At 47.0% G+C, this 18,942-nt stretch overlaps 1 protein-coding gene across 5 annotated transcripts in view; it reads left to right on the top strand.

Annotated features, from left to right (window-relative positions):
* The window catches only part of LOC140735630 (epithelial sodium channel subunit beta-like), a 54,718-nt gene that overhangs the window by 2,528 nt on the left and 33,248 nt on the right, over positions 1–18,942 (top strand). For 3 of the 5 annotated variants that reach the window (XM_073060899.1, XM_073060897.1, XM_073060900.1), the window contains 6 exons: positions 4,497–4,811; positions 5,736–6,009; positions 15,477–15,667; positions 16,273–16,376; positions 17,391–17,554; positions 18,461–18,559. In XM_073060899.1, the coding sequence (XP_072917000.1) occupies positions 4,501–4,811; positions 5,736–6,009; positions 15,477–15,667; positions 16,273–16,376; positions 17,391–17,554; positions 18,461–18,559 (1,143 nt within the window). In that variant the 5' untranslated portion in view covers positions 4,497–4,500. The remainder of the gene's footprint in view (positions 1–4,496; positions 4,812–5,735; positions 6,010–15,476; positions 15,668–16,272; positions 16,377–17,390; positions 17,555–18,460; positions 18,560–18,942) is intronic. The other 2 variants (XM_073060896.1, XM_073060898.1) reach the window with 1 other exon arrangement.

Consider the following 18,942-nt stretch of genomic DNA (forward strand, 5'->3'; position numbering starts at 1 on the left):
TCCCACACGTGATGAGGGTTTCTGCTGCTGTGGCTCTCTCAGGCAGTAATCTTCACCAGCGGCTTTATTTCTCTGAATGAAAACATCTTTCCTGGTCTTCCCACTAATGCTTCTTCATTTACCTGGGACCTTGGACCCCTGGTTATAGAGCTCTTAGACAAAAGAAATAGTTCTTTATTAATTTAAGTGATGCTGGCAAGGTCAAAATTTACTGCCCATCCTGACTGTCCTCGATAAGGTGATGGTCAGCCACCTTTCAAATGAGACAGCCCCCTTACTGCTGTTCAGAATCGGGTTTAATATCACCAACATATGTTGTAAAATTTGTTGACTTTGAGGTAGCAGTACAATGCAATACATAATAATAGAGAAAAAACTGAATTACAATAAGAAATATGTTAAATAGTTAAATAAGTCGTGCAAAAATAGAAATTTTAAAAGTAGTGAGGTCGTGTTTATGGGTTCAATGTCTATTCAGAAATCTGATGACTGAGGAGAAGAGGCTTTCCCTGAATCATTGAGTATGTGCCTTCACATTTCCGTACCTCTTTCCTAATGGTAGTAATGAGAACCAGACATGACTTGGGTGATAGGGGTCCATTTTGAGGCATCGCTCCTTGAAGATGTCCTGGATACTATAGAGGCCAGTGCCTGTGATGGAGATGACTGAGTTTACAACACTCTGCAGCAGGAGCGCACCCCCCTCACCACCCCTCCCCACCATACCAGATGGTGATACAGCTAGTTAAAATGCTCTCCATGCTATATCTGTAGAAATTTTCAAGTCTTTTTGGTGACAAACCAAATCTCCTCAAACTCCTAATGAAATATAGCTGCTGTCGTGCCTTCTTTGGAGCTGTAATATATTGGGACCAGGTTAGATCCTCAGAGATATTGATACTCAGCAATTTTAAATTGCTCACTCTTTCTGCTTCTGATCCCTCTATGAGGACTGAGGTGTGCTCCCCCATATCACCCTTTTTGCAGTCCACAATCAGTTCTTTGGTCTTACTGATGTTGCACAAGATTGTTACTGTAACACCACTTGACTGGCTGATATATCTCACTCTTGTACGCCCTCTTGTCACCGTCTGAAATTCTGCCAACAACATTTGTATGATCAGAAAATTTATAGATGGGATTTGAGCTGTGTCTCACCACACAGACATGGGTGTAGAGAGAGTAGAGCAGTGGGCTAAGCACACACCCCTGAGGTGCAGCAGTGTTGATTGCCAGCAAAATGGGGTGTTGTTTCCAATCCACACAGATTGTAGTCAACTGGTTAGGGAGTCGAGGATCCAGTTACAGAAGGAGGTACAGAGGCCCAGGTTCTGGAGCTTTTCAATCAGAACTGTAGGAATAACTGTGTTAATGCTGAGCTGTAGTCAATAAATAGCACCTCAACATAGGTATTTGTATTGTCTAGGTGATCCAAGTCCGCGTGAAGAGCCAATGAGGTTGTGTCCGCCGCAGACCTATTTTGGTGCTAGGCAAATTGCAGTGGGTCCAGGTCCTTGCACAACTGTTGGAGAGAGAATTCCAAAATTTAGACCCAGCAACGACAATCAGGATAATGTACAACTTAGACAGGAACCTCCAAGTGCAATGATCTGTATTGATGGGAGAGGTTGTGGGTTTGGGACAGTATCCAGAAATAGTACATTTTGAGGTAATGTTACAGAATGTCAAGTGGAGGTGATTGGCTAAATCTGACTGCCTGCAGGCATGTCTTGTTTCATTTATTAAGGAGCTGCAAATGGAACTGTGCAATTGTGAACAGACATTGCCCCTTCTAACACGATGATGAACAGGGGTTATTAGGTGAGGCAGCTGTAGATTGTTGGGCCTAGAACTCTACCTGAGGAATTCTTGCAGTGATGACCTGAGAATGGGATGATTAACCTCCAACAACCATAACTCTCTTCCTTTGTGTAAGGTATGGCTACAGCTATCAGAGAGGTTACCCTTTAGATGCCTGACTTCCACTTTACCAGGGGTCTTGATGATGCATACAGTCAATACTATGCCTTCATGTTAAGGGCACCTAATGTCACCTCACCACTGTTATACAGCTCTTTGAACCATGGCTGTAATCAGTTTTAGAGCTGAGGGGCCTTGGTGAAACCCAAACTGGGCATCAGCGAGCTGATTATTGATGAGTAGATGGTGCCTGTCAGCTCTATCAATAACTTTACATCACTTTGCCCAAGATCAAAAGCATACTGGTTGGGAGGTAACTGGATAGATTGAATTCCTCCAGTATTTTGTGGAAGGTGCGTAGCTGGCACATTTTCAGTGTTGTCAAGTAGATGACAAGTGGTCAGCTGGTCTCATCACCTTCTGACTTCATACCATTGAATTAAATTTCTTCTCATCTGCCAAATAAAATGATGGCAGCTGTGCCGACCTTTCCCCATGAATATCATTCTTCAGCCCTGGTTCTGGTTGTACCCAGCAGTACAAGGAGAGAGGATTGTAGGTTTATAGAGGATATTTGACATATGCTTGTAGAAGTAGGTACAGAGCAAATGAGGCAGCAGAAGTAGTTTGTGATTGATACAGTGGAAGTTGGGTTATGGGAAGCGAGAGGTACCAGGAACAGGATGATCAGAGTTTAATTCCTGCCACTACTGTAAAGAGTTATTGTGTTCTCCCCATGAGCCTGTGGGATTTCTCCGGGTGGTCTGATTTCCTCCAATATTCCAAAGATGTACGGGTTAGAAGGTTGTGGGCCTGCTCTGTTAGTGCAGGGAGCATGGGAACACTTGAGAGCTTCCCCCTGCTCATTGTCAGGCTGTGTTGGCACAAATAAGGCATTTCGCTGTATCTTTCAATGTACATATGATAAATAAAACTAATCTTTAAAAGCTTTAAAAGGAGAGCAGAGTATTAGTATTTGTTGGGTTTCATATGAAGTTGTAGGAAGTAAAACATACGAAGGAAATTGTATGTATTCTAGATAAATTGGACACATCAGGACCAGTACATTTTGGCCCAATTAAGCAGCTGCTCCAATTAGCTGAAGTTAAAGGGTTTAAAAAAGACATACTACCATTTAACTGAGTAATAAATTATGGATTTAAATGAAATACAGAGCAAATTAGAACACTACCAATACCACTATAGTACTCTAAAACTGTATTCATTCCAAATAGTTAACAATGGTGGAATTAATCCAGTGTTACGCTTTTGTGTTCTTTTGATTGACTGTAAATAAACAAAATTAGCACAGACACCTCATGCAGATAATAGACTGTCTTTATTGCCTTCCTGCATAAAGTCAAAATAAAAAACATTATCAAAAATCACTGCTTTTTGAATCAGTGTCCATCAGCCCAAATGGCTAATATAACACAAACACATGCAACTAACGCTATTTTTAAAATGTTTGCTTCCTAGTGTCTAATGGCCACACAAGTGAAAGTAACTGCACTAGTTAGAATCTGTTTGGCAACAGTCCCCTGTCCCAATTAGATGGCATAGCGTCCCAAATAAATGAAGGGAGTCCCAGTTATTTTCTCGATCAGTTTTTGTTCTTTAAGAGTTGTCCCAGATAGGCGGCTGCCCTGATTTACCAATGATCAAAGTACTGAATTCAGCCCAGTACATTATGAGGAAAGCCCTCACAACAATTGAGCATATCTACGTGAAGTGCTGTCACAGGAGGGCATCGTCCATTATTAGGGATCCCCACCATCCATGTCATGCTGCCTTCTCACTGCTCCCATCAGGTAGAAGGCACAGGAGCCTCTGGACTTGCACAACCATGTTCAAGAACTGTTACTACCTCTCAACCATCAGGATCTTAAGCCAAAGGGGATAACTTCACTCAACTTCACATCCCATCATTGAAATGTCCCCGCAACCAATGAACTCACTTTCAAGGACTCTTCATCTCATGTTCTTGTTATTTATCGCTATTTATTTATAATTACATTTGCTCAGTTTGTTGTCTTCTGCACTCTTGTTGAATATCTTAATTGGGTGGTCTTTCATTGATCCTGTTGTAGTTTCTATTGTATAGATTTGATGACTATGACCACAAGAAAATCAGTCTCAGGGTGGTATATGGTGACATACTGGATAGGTACTTTGATAAAATTTGCTTTGAACTTCCAACCACAATCCACCTTAATTGATAATTCATACAGCATTCTGGAGAATGGGGGGGAAATGACAGGGCTTTGAGAGAGCATTAGGGGAGTAAACTTTGTACTGATACTGCTAGGCAGTTGGTGATTGGGAATGACTTAGGGTTGGTACATTGTGTAGGGTAAGTGTTGAATGGGATTAGTTTGGAATTGAAACTTTCAGTTATGAGTACTGGTTTGTATTAAATGCTGAAACCTCTGAAACCATGGCTAGTTAACTCAGAAGAAGGAATGTTAAAGATACAAGTGAAAGAGACATTAGTTTCCTGATGAAGATTGCCACTGTTTTGGTAGACTTGCTGTGGTTATTATAGGCACAAAATGACAGTTTCCTATTGTACTCAGCAGAATGAAAGTATGGCAATTCTTCAACCGTGCCCTGCACCGGCTGCAGAAAGGACCAGGCTACACTTACACGGAACTCCTGGTCTGGTACTGTGAGAACACCAACACGCACGGACCGAAACGAATTGTGACTGAGGGGCCCAAGAAGCGGGCTGTGTGGTTTATGCTCACTCTGGCCTTCACAGGGCTCGTCTGCTGGCAGTGGGGGATCCTGATCCGGAGCTACCTTGCCTGGGAGGTGAAAGTGAATCTGCGGACAGGCTTCAAGGCAATGGATTTCCCTGCTGTCACAGTCTGCAACTCCAACCCTTTCAGGTAATGCTGTGCTGTAGGAATATCCCGTCCAAAGGCATCCCCCCCAGTGATTGGCAATGTAGGGAAATGGGCAAATTCAGGAAACTCTTTTCCACACATGATAAAATTCTGTGGATGTAAAGTTGTCCAGGGAGGGGGAACGCAGAGTTGTTAGGGCAGAGATTGATCACTATTTGTTGTTCAAGCAGGGGAGGAGGCCAATCTGCTTGTACTGCCTCATTTACATTTACTCAGTCCAATTCCCCTACTCTTCCACCATAGCCCAGCAAACTTCTTCTTTTTGAATATTAATGCAATTTTCTTTTACAACTTACTGACCCTCCACGTAAATGTACCACGCTCATGTCTTTTGCCAATCATCTTAACTCTGTGTTACCTTGTATGTTACCTTGCCACCCCAACCCCACCACTGTCCACCTCACTCTCTGGCCAATGATACGTTTTCAGTCCAAACCTTTCGTGTGACTGAACCACATCGGATCAATTACAGGAATGTGGCAGGTGCACATGCGCCAACTGATCGCGCAGTGAATCGATTGAGTCTCCTGCATGCGGAGGGCTCTCTTTTCGCGTGGGCTTTCGTATGCGCGTGTTTTCGTCTTAGTGGGCCCCAATTTGTAGTTCCCACACTGTAAATTGCACAGCGTGTACAGAGACTAACATGGCTTAGTAAAAACATTTAATCTTACTGCTCCATCGCCGTTCTTGCTCCGCTCATACATAACAGAAATGAGGCGAACAAGTGGTTTTATGGGTCAGCAGGAGATGAAACTGTAGAACAAGGTTGCTGGGCCAAATACTCTCCTAAATAATAATCTGGAAGGAGTGTGAAAAGACAGAGACACTGTCTGTGGAGGAGGGCCCAACAAGCTGTGAGAGGATATACTGGGATATGATCTTCCACCGGTCTGATGTGTGTTGCAGGTACACAAGGTCCAAGCAGCTGTTGAAACATCTGGATCAATTTACCAAACTTGCGCTGGAGCGTATTTATGTTTACAGCCAGAACGGGACAATTCCCAGTGAGCTGCCATTATCAGAGAGAAACTGGAGCCAGGTGGCATCGCTGGTCATCATTGAGAAGAATGAGCAAGGAGAGGAGACTGTTCTGCAGGTCCTGGGGTTGGGGCAAAATGAGACCCAGTCAGCACCTAGAGACAGGACATGGACAGGGAGCTACAAGGTGACGATGGAACTGGTGAGCAGAGGCATTTCACTGTGTGTGCGCACCTATGTGCAGGTGTGCATGTCTTTCTGTGCTTGTGGCATTGTGTGTATGTGTGTGTTTGTGCCTATGTGTGCATGAATGTGGATGCTTTTGTGTGCATGTTTGAATGTATCTGTGTTCCTGCCTGCATGTAGGTGCATAGCTGTACATGTATGATTGCTGTGTGCGTGTGTCCTTTGTACATGCACACGCAGGTGTATCTGTGTACATATGAATTTGTGTACATACTTATGAAATCATGTGTATCCAAAGGTTCACTTCTTATCAAAGTATACCACTCTGAAATTCTTCTCCAGATAGCCATGAAACCAAGAAAGAAAGAAAAAAGTAGCACAATCATCAACCCCCAAATTCCTCCACCCCACACAAACAAAACTGGCACATTGACCCCCAAATCCCACACCCCCACACAGAAAAAATAATTGAGAAAGATTGGTGAAAAACACAGAATACAAAAAAAAAAGACTGAAAAAACTCCACAGCCCCAACTCCACATCCAAAACGCAGAAGACCTGGGCAACATTCTCCTTTTCTGTAGCAGAGTGATCCCCCCCAGCAATAAAAGGCAGTCTCCCCTCTTCATACAGAGTGATCCCCCCAGCAATAAAAGGCAGTCTCCCCTCTCCATACAGAGTGATCCCCCCAGCAATAAAAGGCAGTCTCCCCTCTCCATACAGAGTGATCTCCCCAGCAATAAAAGGCAGTCTCCCCTTTCCATACAGAGTGATCCCCCCAGCAATAAAAGGCAGTCTCCCCTCTCCATACAGAGTGATCCCCCCAGCAATAAAAGGCAGTCTCCCCTCTCCATACAGAGTGATCCCCAGCAATAAAAGGCAGTCTCCCCTCTCCATACAGAGTGATCCCCAGCAATAAAAGTCAGTCTCCCCTCTCCATACAGAGTGATCCCCCCAGCAATAAAAGGCAGTCTCCCCTCTCCATACAGAGTGATCCCCCCTCTCCATACAGAGTGATCCCCCCAGCAATAAAAGGCAGTCTCCCCTCTCCATACAGAGTGATCCCCAGCAATAAAAGGCTGTCTCCCGTCTCCATACAGAGTGATCCCCAGCAATAAAAGGCAGTCTCCCCTCTCCATACAGAGTGATCTCCCCAGCAATAAAAGGCAGTCTCCCCTCTCCATACAGAGTGATCTCCCCAGCAATAAAAGGCAGTCTCCCGTCTCCATACAGAGTGATCCCCAGCAATAAAAGGCTGTCTCCCCTCTCCATACAGAGTGATCCCCAGCAATAAAAGGCAGTCTCCCCTCTCCATACAGAGTGATCTCCCCAGCAATAAAAGGCAGTCTCCCCTCTCCATACAGAGTGATCTCCCCAGCAATAAAAGGCAGTCTCCCGTCTCCATACAGAGTGATCTCCCCAGCAATAAAAGGCAGTCTCCCCTCTCCATACAGAGTGATCCCCCCCTGCAATAAAAGGCAGTCTCCCCTCTCCATACAGATTGATCTCCCCAGCAATAAAAGGCAGTCTCCCGTCTCCATACAGAGTGATCTCCCCAGCAATAAAAGGCAGTCTCCCCTCTCCATACAGAGTGATCCCCCCCTGCAATAAAAGGCAGTCTCCCCTCTCCATACAGAGTGATCTCCCCAGCAATAAAAGGCAGTCTCCCGTCTCCATACAGAGTGATCTCCCCAGCAATAAAAGGCAGTCTCCCCTCTCCATACAGAGTGATCACCAGCAATAAAAGGCAGTCTCCCATCTCCATACAGAGTGATCCCCCCAGCAATAAAAGGCAGTCTCCCCTCTCCATACAGACTGATCCCCAGCAATAAAAGGCAGTCTCCCCTCTCCATACAGAGTGATCTCACCAGCAACAACAGGCAGTCTCCCCTCTCCATACAGAGTGATCCCCCCAGCAATAAAAGGCAGTCTCCCCTCTCCATACAGAGTGATCCCCCCAGCAATAAAAGGCAGTCTCCCCTCTCCATACAAAGTGATCCCCCCAGCAATAAAAGGCAGTCTCCCCTCTCCATACAGAGTGATCTCACCAGCAATAAAAGGCCGTCTCCCCTCTCCATACAGTGATCCCCCCAGCAATAAAAGGCAGTCTCCCCTCTCCATACAGAGTGATCCCCCCAGCAATAAAAGGCAGTCTCCCCTCTCCATACAAAGTGATCTCCCAAACAATAAAAGGCAGTCTTCCCTCTCCATACAGAGTGATCACCAGCAATAAAAGGCAGTCTCCCCTCTCCATACAGAGTGATCCCCCCAGCAATAAAAGGCAGTCTCCCGTCTCCATACAGAGTGATCCCCCCAGCAATAAAAGGCAGTCTCCCCTCTCCATACAAAGTGATCTCCCAAACAATAAAAGGCAGTCTTCCCTCTCCATACAGAGTGATCACCAGCAATAAAAGGCAGTCTCCCCTCTCCATACAGAGTGATCACCAGCAATAAAAGGCAGTCTCCCGTCTCCATACAGAGTGATCCCCCCAGCAATAAAAGGCAGTCTCCCCTCTCCATACAAAGTGATCCCCCCAGCAATAAAAGGCAGTCTCCCCTCTCCATACAGAGTGATCACCAGCAATAAAAGGCAGTCTCCCGTCTCCATACAGAGTGATCCCCCCAGCAATAAAAGGCAGTCTCCCCTCTCCATACAAAGTGATCCCCCCAGCAATAAAAGGCAGTCTCCCCTCTCCATACAAAGTGATCCCCCCAGCAATAAAAGGCAGTCTCCCCTCTCCATACAGAGTGATCACCAGCAATAAAAGGCAGTCTCCCCTCTCCATACAGAGTGATCCCCCCAGCAATAAAAGGCAGTCTCCCCTCTCCATACAGAGTGATCCCCCCAGCAATAAAAGGCAGTCTCCCCTCTCCATACAGAGTGATCCCCCCAGCAATAAAAGGCAGTCTCCCCTCTCCATACAGAGTGATCCCCCCAGCAATAAAAGGCCGTCTCCCCTCTCCATACAGTGATCCCCCCAGCAATAAAAGGCAGTCTCCCCTCTCCATACAGAGTGATCCCCCCAGCAATAAAAGGCCGTCTCCCCTCTCCATACAGTGATCCCCCCAGCAATAAAAGGCAGTCTCCCATCTCCATACAGAGTGATCCCCCCAGCAATAAAAAGCAGTCTCCCCTCTCCATACAGAGTGATCACCAGCAATAAAAGGCAGTCTCCCCTCTCCATACAGAGTGATCCCCCAGCAATAAAAGGCAGTCTCCCCTCTCCATACAGAGTGATCCCCCCAGCAATAAAAGGCAGTCTCCCCTCTCCATACAGAGTGATCCCCCCAGCAATAAAAGGCAGTCTCCCCTCTCCATACAGAGTGATCCCCCCAGCAATAAAAGGCAGTCTCCCCTCTCCATACAGAGTGATCCCCCCAGCAATAAAAGGCCGTCTCCCCTCTCCATACAGAGTGATCTCACCAGCAATAAAAGGCCGTCTCCCCTCTCCATACAGTGATCCCCCCAGCAATAAAAGGCAGTCTCCCCTCTCCATACAGAGTGATCCCCCCAGCAATAAAAAGCAGTCTCCCCTCTCCATACAGAGTGATCCCCAGCAATAAAAGGCAGTCTCCCCTCTCCATACAGACTGATCCCCAGCAATAAAAGGCAGTCTCCCCTCTCCATACAGAGTGATCCCCCCAGCAATAAAAGGCAGTCTCCCCTCTCCATACAGAGTGCTCCCCTGCAATAAAAGGCAGTCTCCCCTCTCCATACAGAGTGATCCCCCCAGCAATAAAAGGCAGTCTCCCCTCTCCATACAGAGTGATCCCCCCAGCAATAAAAGGCAGTCTCCCCTCTCCATACAGAGTGATCCCCTGCAATAAAAGGCAGTCTCCCCTCTCCATACTGAGTGATCCCCTGCAATAAAAGGCAGTCTCCCATCTCCATACAGAGTGATCTCCCCAGCAATAAAAGGCAGTCTCCCCTCTCCATACAGAGTGATCCCCTGCAATAAAAGGCAGTCTCCCGTCTCCATACAGAGTGATCTCCCCAGCAATAAAAGGCAGTCTCCCCTCTCCATACAGAGTGATCCCCTGCAATAAAAGGCAGTCTCCCGTCTCCATACAGAGTGATCCCCCCAGCAATAAAAGGCAGTCTCCCCTCTCCATACAAAGTGATCCCCCCAGCAATAAAAGGCAGTCTCCCCTCTCCATACAAAGTGATCCCCCCAGCAATAAAAGGCAGTCTCCCCTCTCCATACAGAGTGATCACCAGCAATAAAAGGCAGTCTCCCCTCTCCATACAGAGTGATCCCCCCAGCAATAAAAGGCAGTCTCCCCTCTCCATACAGAGTGATCCCCCCAGCAATAAAAGGCAGTCTCCCCCTCTCCATACAGAGTGATCCCCCCAGCAATAAAAGGCAGTCTCCCCTCTCCATACAGAGTGATCCCCCCAGCAATAAAAGGCCGTCTCCCCTCTCCATACAGTGATCCCCCCAGCAATAAAAGGCAGTCTCCCCTCTCCATACAGAGTGATCCCCCCAGCAATAAAAGGCCGTCTCCCCTCTCCATACAGTGATCCCCCCAGCAATAAAAGGCAGTCTCCCATCTCCATACAGAGTGATCCCCCCAGCAATAAAAAGCAGTCTCCCCTCTCCATACAGAGTGATCACCAGCAATAAAAGGCAGTCTCCCCTCTCCATACAGAGTGATCCCCCAGCAATAAAAGGCAGTCTCCCCTCTCCATACAGAGTGATCCCCCCAGCAATAAAAGGCAGTCTCCCCTCTCCATACAGAGTGATCCCCCCAGCAATAAAAGGCAGTCTCCCCTCTCCATACAGAGTGATCCCCCCAGCAATAAAAGGCCGTCTCCCCTCTCCATACAGAGTGATCTCACCAGCAATAAAAGGCCGTCTCCCCTCTCCATACAGTGATCCCCCCAGCAATAAAAGGCAGTCTCCCCTCTCCATACAGAGTGATCCCCCCAGCAATAAAAAGCAGTCTCCCCTCTCCATACAGAGTGATCCCCAGCAATAAAAGGCAGTCTCCCCTCTCCATACAGACTGATCCCCAGCAATAAAAGGCAGTCTCCCCTCTCCATACAGAGTGATCCCCCCAGCAATAAAAGGCAGTCTCCCCTCTCCATACAGAGTGCTCCCCTGCAATAAAAGGCAGTCTCCCCTCTCCATACAGAGTGATCCCCCCAGCAATAAAAGGCAGTCTCCCCTCTCCATACAGAGTGATCCCCCCAGCAATAAAAGGCAGTCTCCCCTCTCCATACAGAGTGATCCCCTGCAATAAAAGGCAGTCTCCCCTCTCCATACTGAGTGATCCCCTGCAATAAAAGGCAGTCTCCCATCTCCATACAGAGTGATCTCCCCAGCAATAAAAGGCAGTCTCCCCTCTCCATACAGAGTGATCCCCTGCAATAAAAGGCAGTCTCCCGTCTCCATACAGAGTGATCTCCCCAGCAATAAAAGGCAGTCTCCCCTCTCCATACAGAGTGATCTCACCAGCAACAACAGGCAGTCTCCCCTCTCCATACAGAGTGATCCCCCCAGCAATAAAAGGCAGTCTCCCCTCTCCATACAGAGTGATCTCACCAGCAACAACAGGCAGTCTCCCCTCTCCATACAGAGTGATCTCACCAGCAATAAAAGGCAGTCTCCCCTCTCCATACAGAGTGATCACCAGCAATAAAAGGCAGTCTCCCCTCTCCATACAGAGTGATCACCAGCAATAAAAAGCAGTCTCCCGTCTCCATACAGAGTGATCCCCCCAGCAATAAAAGGCAGTCTCCCCTCTCCATACAAAGTGATCCCCCCAGCAATAAAAGGCAGTCTCCCCTCTCCATACAAAGTGATCCCCCCAGCAATAAAAGGCAGTCTCCCCTCTCCATACAGAGTGATCACCAGCAATAAAAGGCAGTCTCCCCTCTCCATACAGAGTGATCCCCCCAGCAATAAAAGGCAGTCTCCCCTCTCCATACAGAGTGATCCCCCCAGCAATAAAAGGCAGTCTCCCCTCTCCATACAGAGTGATCCCCCCAGCAATAAAAGGCAGTCTCCCCTCTCCATACAGAGTGATCCCCCCAGCAATAAAAGGCCGTCTCCCCTCTCCATACAGTGATCCCCCCAGCAATAAAAGGCAGTCTCCCCTCTCCATACAGAGTGATCCCCCCAGCAATAAAAGGCCGTCTCCCCTCTCCATACAGAGTGATCTCCCCAGCAATAAAAGGCCATCTCCCCTCTCCATACAGAGTGATCCCCCCAGCAATAAAAGGCCGTCTCCCCTCTCCATACAGAGTGATCCCCCCAGCAATAAAAGGCCGTCTCCCCTCTCCATACAGTGATCCCCCCAGCAATAAAAGGCAGTCTCCCCTCTCCATACAGAGTGATCCCCCCAGCAATAAAAGGCCGTCTCCCCTCTCCATACAGTGATCCCCCCAGCAATAAAAGGCAGTCTCCCATCTCCATACAGAGTGATCCCCCCAGCAATAAAAAGCAGTCTCCCCTCTCCATACAGAGTGATCACCAGCAATAAAAGGCAGTCTCCCCTCTCCATACAGAGTGATCCCCCAGCAATAAAAGGCAGTCTCCCCTCTCCATACAGAGTGATCCCCCCAGCAATAAAAGGCAGTCTCCCCTCTCCATACAGAGTGATCCCCCCAGCAATAAAAGGCAGTCTCCCCTCTCCATACAGAGTGATCCCCCCAGCAATAAAAGGCAGTCTCCCCTCTCCATACAGAGTGATCCCCCCAGCAATAAAAGGCCGTCTCCCCTCTCCATACAGAGTGATCTCACCAGCAATAAAAGGCCGTCTCCCCTCTCCATACAGTGATCCCCCCAGCAATAAAAGGCAGTCTCCCCTCTCCATACAGAGTGATCCCCCCAGCAATAAAAAGCAGTCTCCCCTCTCCATACAGAGTGATCCCCAGCAATAAAAGGCAGTCTCCCCTCTCCATACAGACTGATCCCCAGCAATAAAAGGCAGTCTCCCCTCTCCATACAGAGTGATCCCCCCAGCAATAAAAGGCAGTCTCCCCTCTCCATACAGAGTGCTCCCCTGCAATAAAAGGCAGTCTCCCCTCTCCATACAGAGTGATCCCCCCAGCAATAAAAGGCAGTCTCCCCTCTCCATACAGAGTGATCCCCCCAGCAATAAAAGGCAGTCTCCCCTCTCCATACAGAGTGATCCCCTGCAATAAAAGGCAGTCTCCCCTCTCCATACTGAGTGATCCCCAGCAATAAAAGGCAGTCTCCCCTCTCCATACAGAGTGATCCCCCCAGCAATAAAAGGCAGTCTCCCCTCTCCATACAGAGTGCTCCCCTGCAATAAAAGGCAGTCTCCCCTCTCCATACAGAGTGATCCCCCCAGCAATAAAAGGCAGTCTCCCCTCTCCATACAGAGTGATCCCCCCAGCAATAAAAGGCAGTCTCCCCTCTCCATACAGAGTGATCCCCTGCAATAAAAGGCAGTCTCCCCTCTCCATACTGAGTGATCCCCTGCAATAAAAGGCAGTCTCCCATCTCCATACAGAGTGATCTCCCCAGCAATAAAAGGCAGTCTCCCCTCTCCATACAGAGTGATCCCCTGCAATAAAAGGCAGTCTCCCGTCTCCATACAGAGTGATCTCCCCAGCAATAAAAGGCAGTCTCCCCTCTCCATACAGAGTGATCTCACCAGCAACAACAGGCAGTCTCCCCTCTCCATACAGAGTGATCCCCCCAGCAATAAAAGGCAGTCTCCCCTCTCCATACAGAGTGATCTCACCAGCAACAACAGGCAGTCTCCCCTCTCCATACAGAGTGATCTCACTAGCAACAACAGGCAGTCTCCCCTCTCCATACAGAGTGATCCCCCCAGCAATAAAAGTCAGTCTCCCCTCTCCATACAGAGTGATCCCCCCAGCAATAAAAGGCAGTCTCCCCTCTCCATACAGAGTGATCTCCAGCAATAAAAGGCAGTCTCCCCTCTCCATACAGAGTGATCCCCAGCAATAAAAGGCAGTCTCCCCTCTTCATACAGAGTGATCTCCAGCAATAAAAGGCAGTCTCCCCTCTCCATACAGAGTGATCCCCCCAGCAATAAAAGGCAGTCTCCCGTCTCCATACAGAGTGATCTCCCCAGCAATAAAAGGCAGTCTCCCGTCTCCATACAGAGTGATCCCCCCAGCAATAAAAGGCAGTCTCCCCTCTCCATACAGAGTGATCCCCAGCAATAAAAGGCAGTCTCCCCTCTCCATACAGAGTGATCCCCCCAGCAATAAAAGGCAGTCTCCCCTCTCCATACAGAGTGATCCCCAGCAATAAAAGGCAGTCTCCCCTCTCCATACAGAGTGATCTCACCAGCAATAAAAGGCAGTCTCCCCTCTCCATACAGAGTGATCCCCCCAGCAATAAAAGGCAGTCTCCCCTCTCCATACAGAGTGATCCCCCCAGCAATAAAAGGCAGTCTCCCCTCTCCATACAGAGTGATCCCCAGCAATAAAAGGCAGTCTCCCCTCTCCATACAGAGTGATCTCACCAGCAATAAAAGGCAGTCTCCCCTCTCCATACAGAGTGATCCCCCCAGCAATAAAAGGCAGTCTCCCCTCTCCATACAGAGTGATCCCCAGCAATAAAAGGCAGTCTCCCCTCTCCATACAGAGTGATCTCACCAGCAATAAAAGGCAGTCTCCCCTCTCCATACAGAGTGATCCCCCCAGCAATAAAAGGCAGTCTCCCCTCTCCATACAGAGTGATCCCCAGCAATAAAAGGCAGTCTCCCCTCTCCATACAGAGTGATCCCCCCAGCAATAAAAGGCCGTCTCCCCTCTCCATACAGAGTGATCTCACCAGCAATAAAAGGCAGTCTCCCCTCTCCATACAGAGTGATCCCCCCAGCAATAAAAGTCAGTCTCCCCTCTCCATACAGTGTGCTCTCCCCAGCAATAAAAGGCAGTCTCCCCTCTCCATACAGAGTGATCACCAGCAATAAAAGGCAGTCTCCCCTCTCCATACAGAGTGATCCCCAGCAATAAAAGGCAGTCTCCCCTCTCCATACAGAGTGATCTCACCAGCAATAAAAGGCAGTCTCCCCTCTCCATACAGTCTGCTCTCCCCAGCAATAAAAGGCAGTCTCCCCTCTCCATACAGAGCGATCTCACCAGTGACTAAAAGGCAGGCAGTGGACATTTTAGTCTGCCTCATCTCTTTAATTGGAAAAATGGAGTTGAACATCAGCTAGCAGCCTTCTCACCACCAGGTTTCCACACACTGCCTCTGCTTCCTGGAATCTCCTCAAACTGCAGATTGCTGGAACACCCAAATGATCTCCAAACTGTTCCAACAGTTGCAGAATCACATTCAAGGCAAAAACCAAACATAAGAGAAGTTAAATATATGGTTTATGTTCTATCCAGAAGATGTTGTCTAAAGGAGCATTGTATGCCGGCACTTTCTTGACCGGAAGGCTATTTGTAGTGTTTCAGACAGTATGCAGTGCACATAATACACTGCTGTGTACAGTGAGTGACACTCTGTTTCTCGTTTCTTCTAGTGCAATGAGAATAGGTTGAACTGTACATACAGAAACTTCAGCTCAGTGATGGAGGTGATGAGTGAGTGGTACTATCTGCACTACATGGCCATCCTGTCAAACGCATCCCAATCAGAACGGCAAGCGATGGCTGAGCAGGGTGAAGATTTCATTCTTGCTTGTCTTTTTGGCGGGCAGCCTTGTAACCTTGAGTAAGTTATGTGACATTTCCCTCACTCCTCTCCCAGCTGGAACCTGGCATCAGATTGTTAATGGTTCTGTGCCCAAGAATATAAGAAGATTTATCTATGTTACCAGTTGAGGAAAGGAGGGTGACAGCTGAGGGATGTTAGGGATGTTGGTTTTGAACCATTCTACTTATGGGATTCCAATTCCAAAAAGATTTACTAAATCTTTACAACTTCAACAACCCAACCACCCACATAAACATTGCAGTTATAAGGAGAGGCCAACGGCTGGGTATCCAGTAGTGAGTGAGTTACTTTCTCACACCTCAAAGACTTCCCTTCATCTATAACCCCAAATCATGTTATTGTACTTTCTATTAACCTGAATGAATGCAGCTGAGCGGCGCTCAGGTAGTTGTACATAACCAGAATAAGGCGACTAGCTCGATTGTGAGTCCATCCGGCACCTTAAACATTCAGGTTCTTGATGGGCTGAATGGCTCACTCCCATTCCTGTTCTGTTGTGGTTTTATAGTCTATAAAGAATTAAATACAGCAAGGCTCTAGAACAATATACTGGACAGGGGTTAAAAACGGGAACTAAAACAGGTCACTCCATTATTTTTCAGTAACTTCACCCAGTTGATGCATCCGATGTATGGGAACTGTTACATCTTCAACTGGGGATCCAATGGGCAGATCCTGATGTCATCCAATCCTGGAGCAGAGTTCGGTACAATCTGACTTTTGTATCATTTTACTTGCTTCTGTCTGAGATCTTCCCTTTCTTGCAAGAACAGAACTATCCAATCGACTAGTGACAACACCTGGTGCTCCCTGTGGCCAATGTCTGTAAATCCTTAGAATAAACCCAATTCAGAAGCACATGAACTGTGTTTGGTGTATTTGCTCACACCTCCGTCCTTTTCTTTCTATTCCTGTTTTCTCTCCGTCTGTTTCCATCTCTCTCTCTTTCCATTCTTCTTCTGTTTCCCCCTTCTGCCATTTTCCACCCCTTGAAACTCCTGCCTCTTGTCTTTTCCTTTCTCTTTATTTCTCTTTGAACCTATCTCTCTCATCGTTTCAAATACCATATCAGGTTCCACTGCCCATTAGTAGATCCAGAAAAACCCAGCACCCCTGCCAGATCTGATTCTAGTCTGGTAATGACTTTTCATTGCTCTCTGAAATGACCTAGAGGCTGCTCAGTTTCATCACGTGTAGAATAGGCCTTTTAGCCCATCATATCTTTGCTGAATCTTACCTATCTAAACTGTATATCTACTTGCACATGGTTGAAATATTTCCATTCCCTGACTGTGCATGTCCTTGTCTAAACATTGCTACTGCATCTGTTTCCATCACCTCTCCTGCCAGTGTGCCCCGGCCATCTACTGTTCCCTATGTGAAAAGAAAACCTGACTTGCGAATCTCCTTTAAATTGTTCCCCTCTCTAGTTCAAGTTCAAGTTTAATTGTCATTCAACCGTACATGCATACAGCCACACAATCATGGCACATATAGCATATATGACTGCAAATGGATAGTGCATTACCTAACCCTAAAACTCTAGTATTTGAAATTTCCTTCCTGGAAAAAAATGACTGATTTATCTACCCTCTCTTTGCCACCAGTTCAGGATATGAAAAGCAAAACAAAAACTTCAATACTGGAAGTTTGAAATATTCCTGGTATAGGAAAAGAGTGCCCAAGAGAAAATAAATGATTGCTGTTATTTTTTGTGCAGGGCTGAAGCTGGTGTTGGATATCTCACAGGATGATTACAACCCCTTCCTCTCGTTTGCAGCTGGTGCTAGGCTCATGCTTCACCAGCCCAACACCTACCCGTTCCTCCAGGACCTGGGTCTGTATGCCAGGGCTGGGGCAGAAACGTCTATTGGAATATTTGTGGTAGGTACATCTCCTGGCAATAGATGGCTTTCGGGGATTGGGGAGGGGTTTGAGGAAAATGCCATTTCGTTGCAAGGAGTGGAAAGAAGAAACAACCCTTTTCACAGTTCAAAGCCCCTCTGTTCTGATTGGATTCTTGACCCAGCGACCAGTGGTCGACTCACCATTGCCTGAGCCAGTGCTGTATTGGGCTGTGACTTTACACTTCACTTCATCATTACTCCTTACACCAAGTTCCCCCACCCCAGCCAACTGCGGGTAGAGGAATCAAAAACTAAAGAACATAGGTTTAAGCTGAGAGGAGAAAATTTTAGAAGGGACTTGGGAGGCAACATCTTCATGCAGAGGGTGGAACAAGCATATATGGAGCAAATCGCCGGAGCTGAGCACAATAACATTTCAAAAATACATAGACGCGAAAGGTTTAGTAAGATAAAGGTCAAATATGGGCAAATGGGACTAGTTTAGTGGGCCACTGGTTGGCTTGGACGAGTTGGACCTAAGTTTCTGTACTGAATTACTTGTGGACTCTGTGATGAAGTATGAACAGGCCTTTCCTTTGGAGCCAGGAGCACTTACTTCAGGCCAAAGCCTAGGTACAACACTGAGGGGGATTGCACATCATTGAAATCTTCTGGGCATTAGAAATTAACACTGCATTTGTGCAGTTGTTTGGGCCAGCAGTTCACCCTGTTATACTGACAAGTATTTATCCCTTAAGCTAATAGCACAGGTGATGTTGTCATTGTCCCATTGCTGCAGGTTTGCCTTTCCTCTTCAAACGACAGCCATTATAACAGTTGCTCCATCAATGGCCCTACAGTTCTTTGGAGCGTCCCGAGATCATGTCGTCTGTTAGACAACTTCGTTTCTTAACTCCCTTTTATGTGTTTGTTCTCTGTGTAGGATGAAATAGTGCGTTTGGGTGGTCTGTACTCTCGCTGCACGTTTGATGGTTCTGATGTCAATGTCAAGTCTCTTTACAAAACTACCTACACCATGCAGGTATGCCAAACCTACAATAAAATAAATTGCAATATTCCTATTTTTTCCAGTTTAACTCTGAAGGTGCAACCTCACTGAAATTAACAGGTTTTGTTCTTAAATGGTGCATTTTTTGACAGGTACTGTTGGGTTTTGGTCCATCAGGATTTCATGCAGTTAGAATGGATAGGAGGAGTTAGTTGATGAGGTTTCTGTGCAACAGGAATGGGTGGAGATGGTTTAATTCATTGGCATTAAAGTTCTAATTCAAGTTTATGTTTATTATTAAACAATACACAATGTATACAGGTAACAAAACATTGTTCCTCTGGAGCCAAGGTACAAAACACAATACATATAGTTACACACAGCACTTATAGTTATGATCCAGCGCATATAGTACA

Source organism: Hemitrygon akajei, chromosome 11 (genome assembly GCF_048418815.1).
Source record: "Hemitrygon akajei chromosome 11, sHemAka1.3, whole genome shotgun sequence".
In the NCBI taxonomy this organism is placed as follows: Eukaryota; Metazoa; Chordata; class Chondrichthyes; order Myliobatiformes; family Dasyatidae; genus Hemitrygon; species Hemitrygon akajei.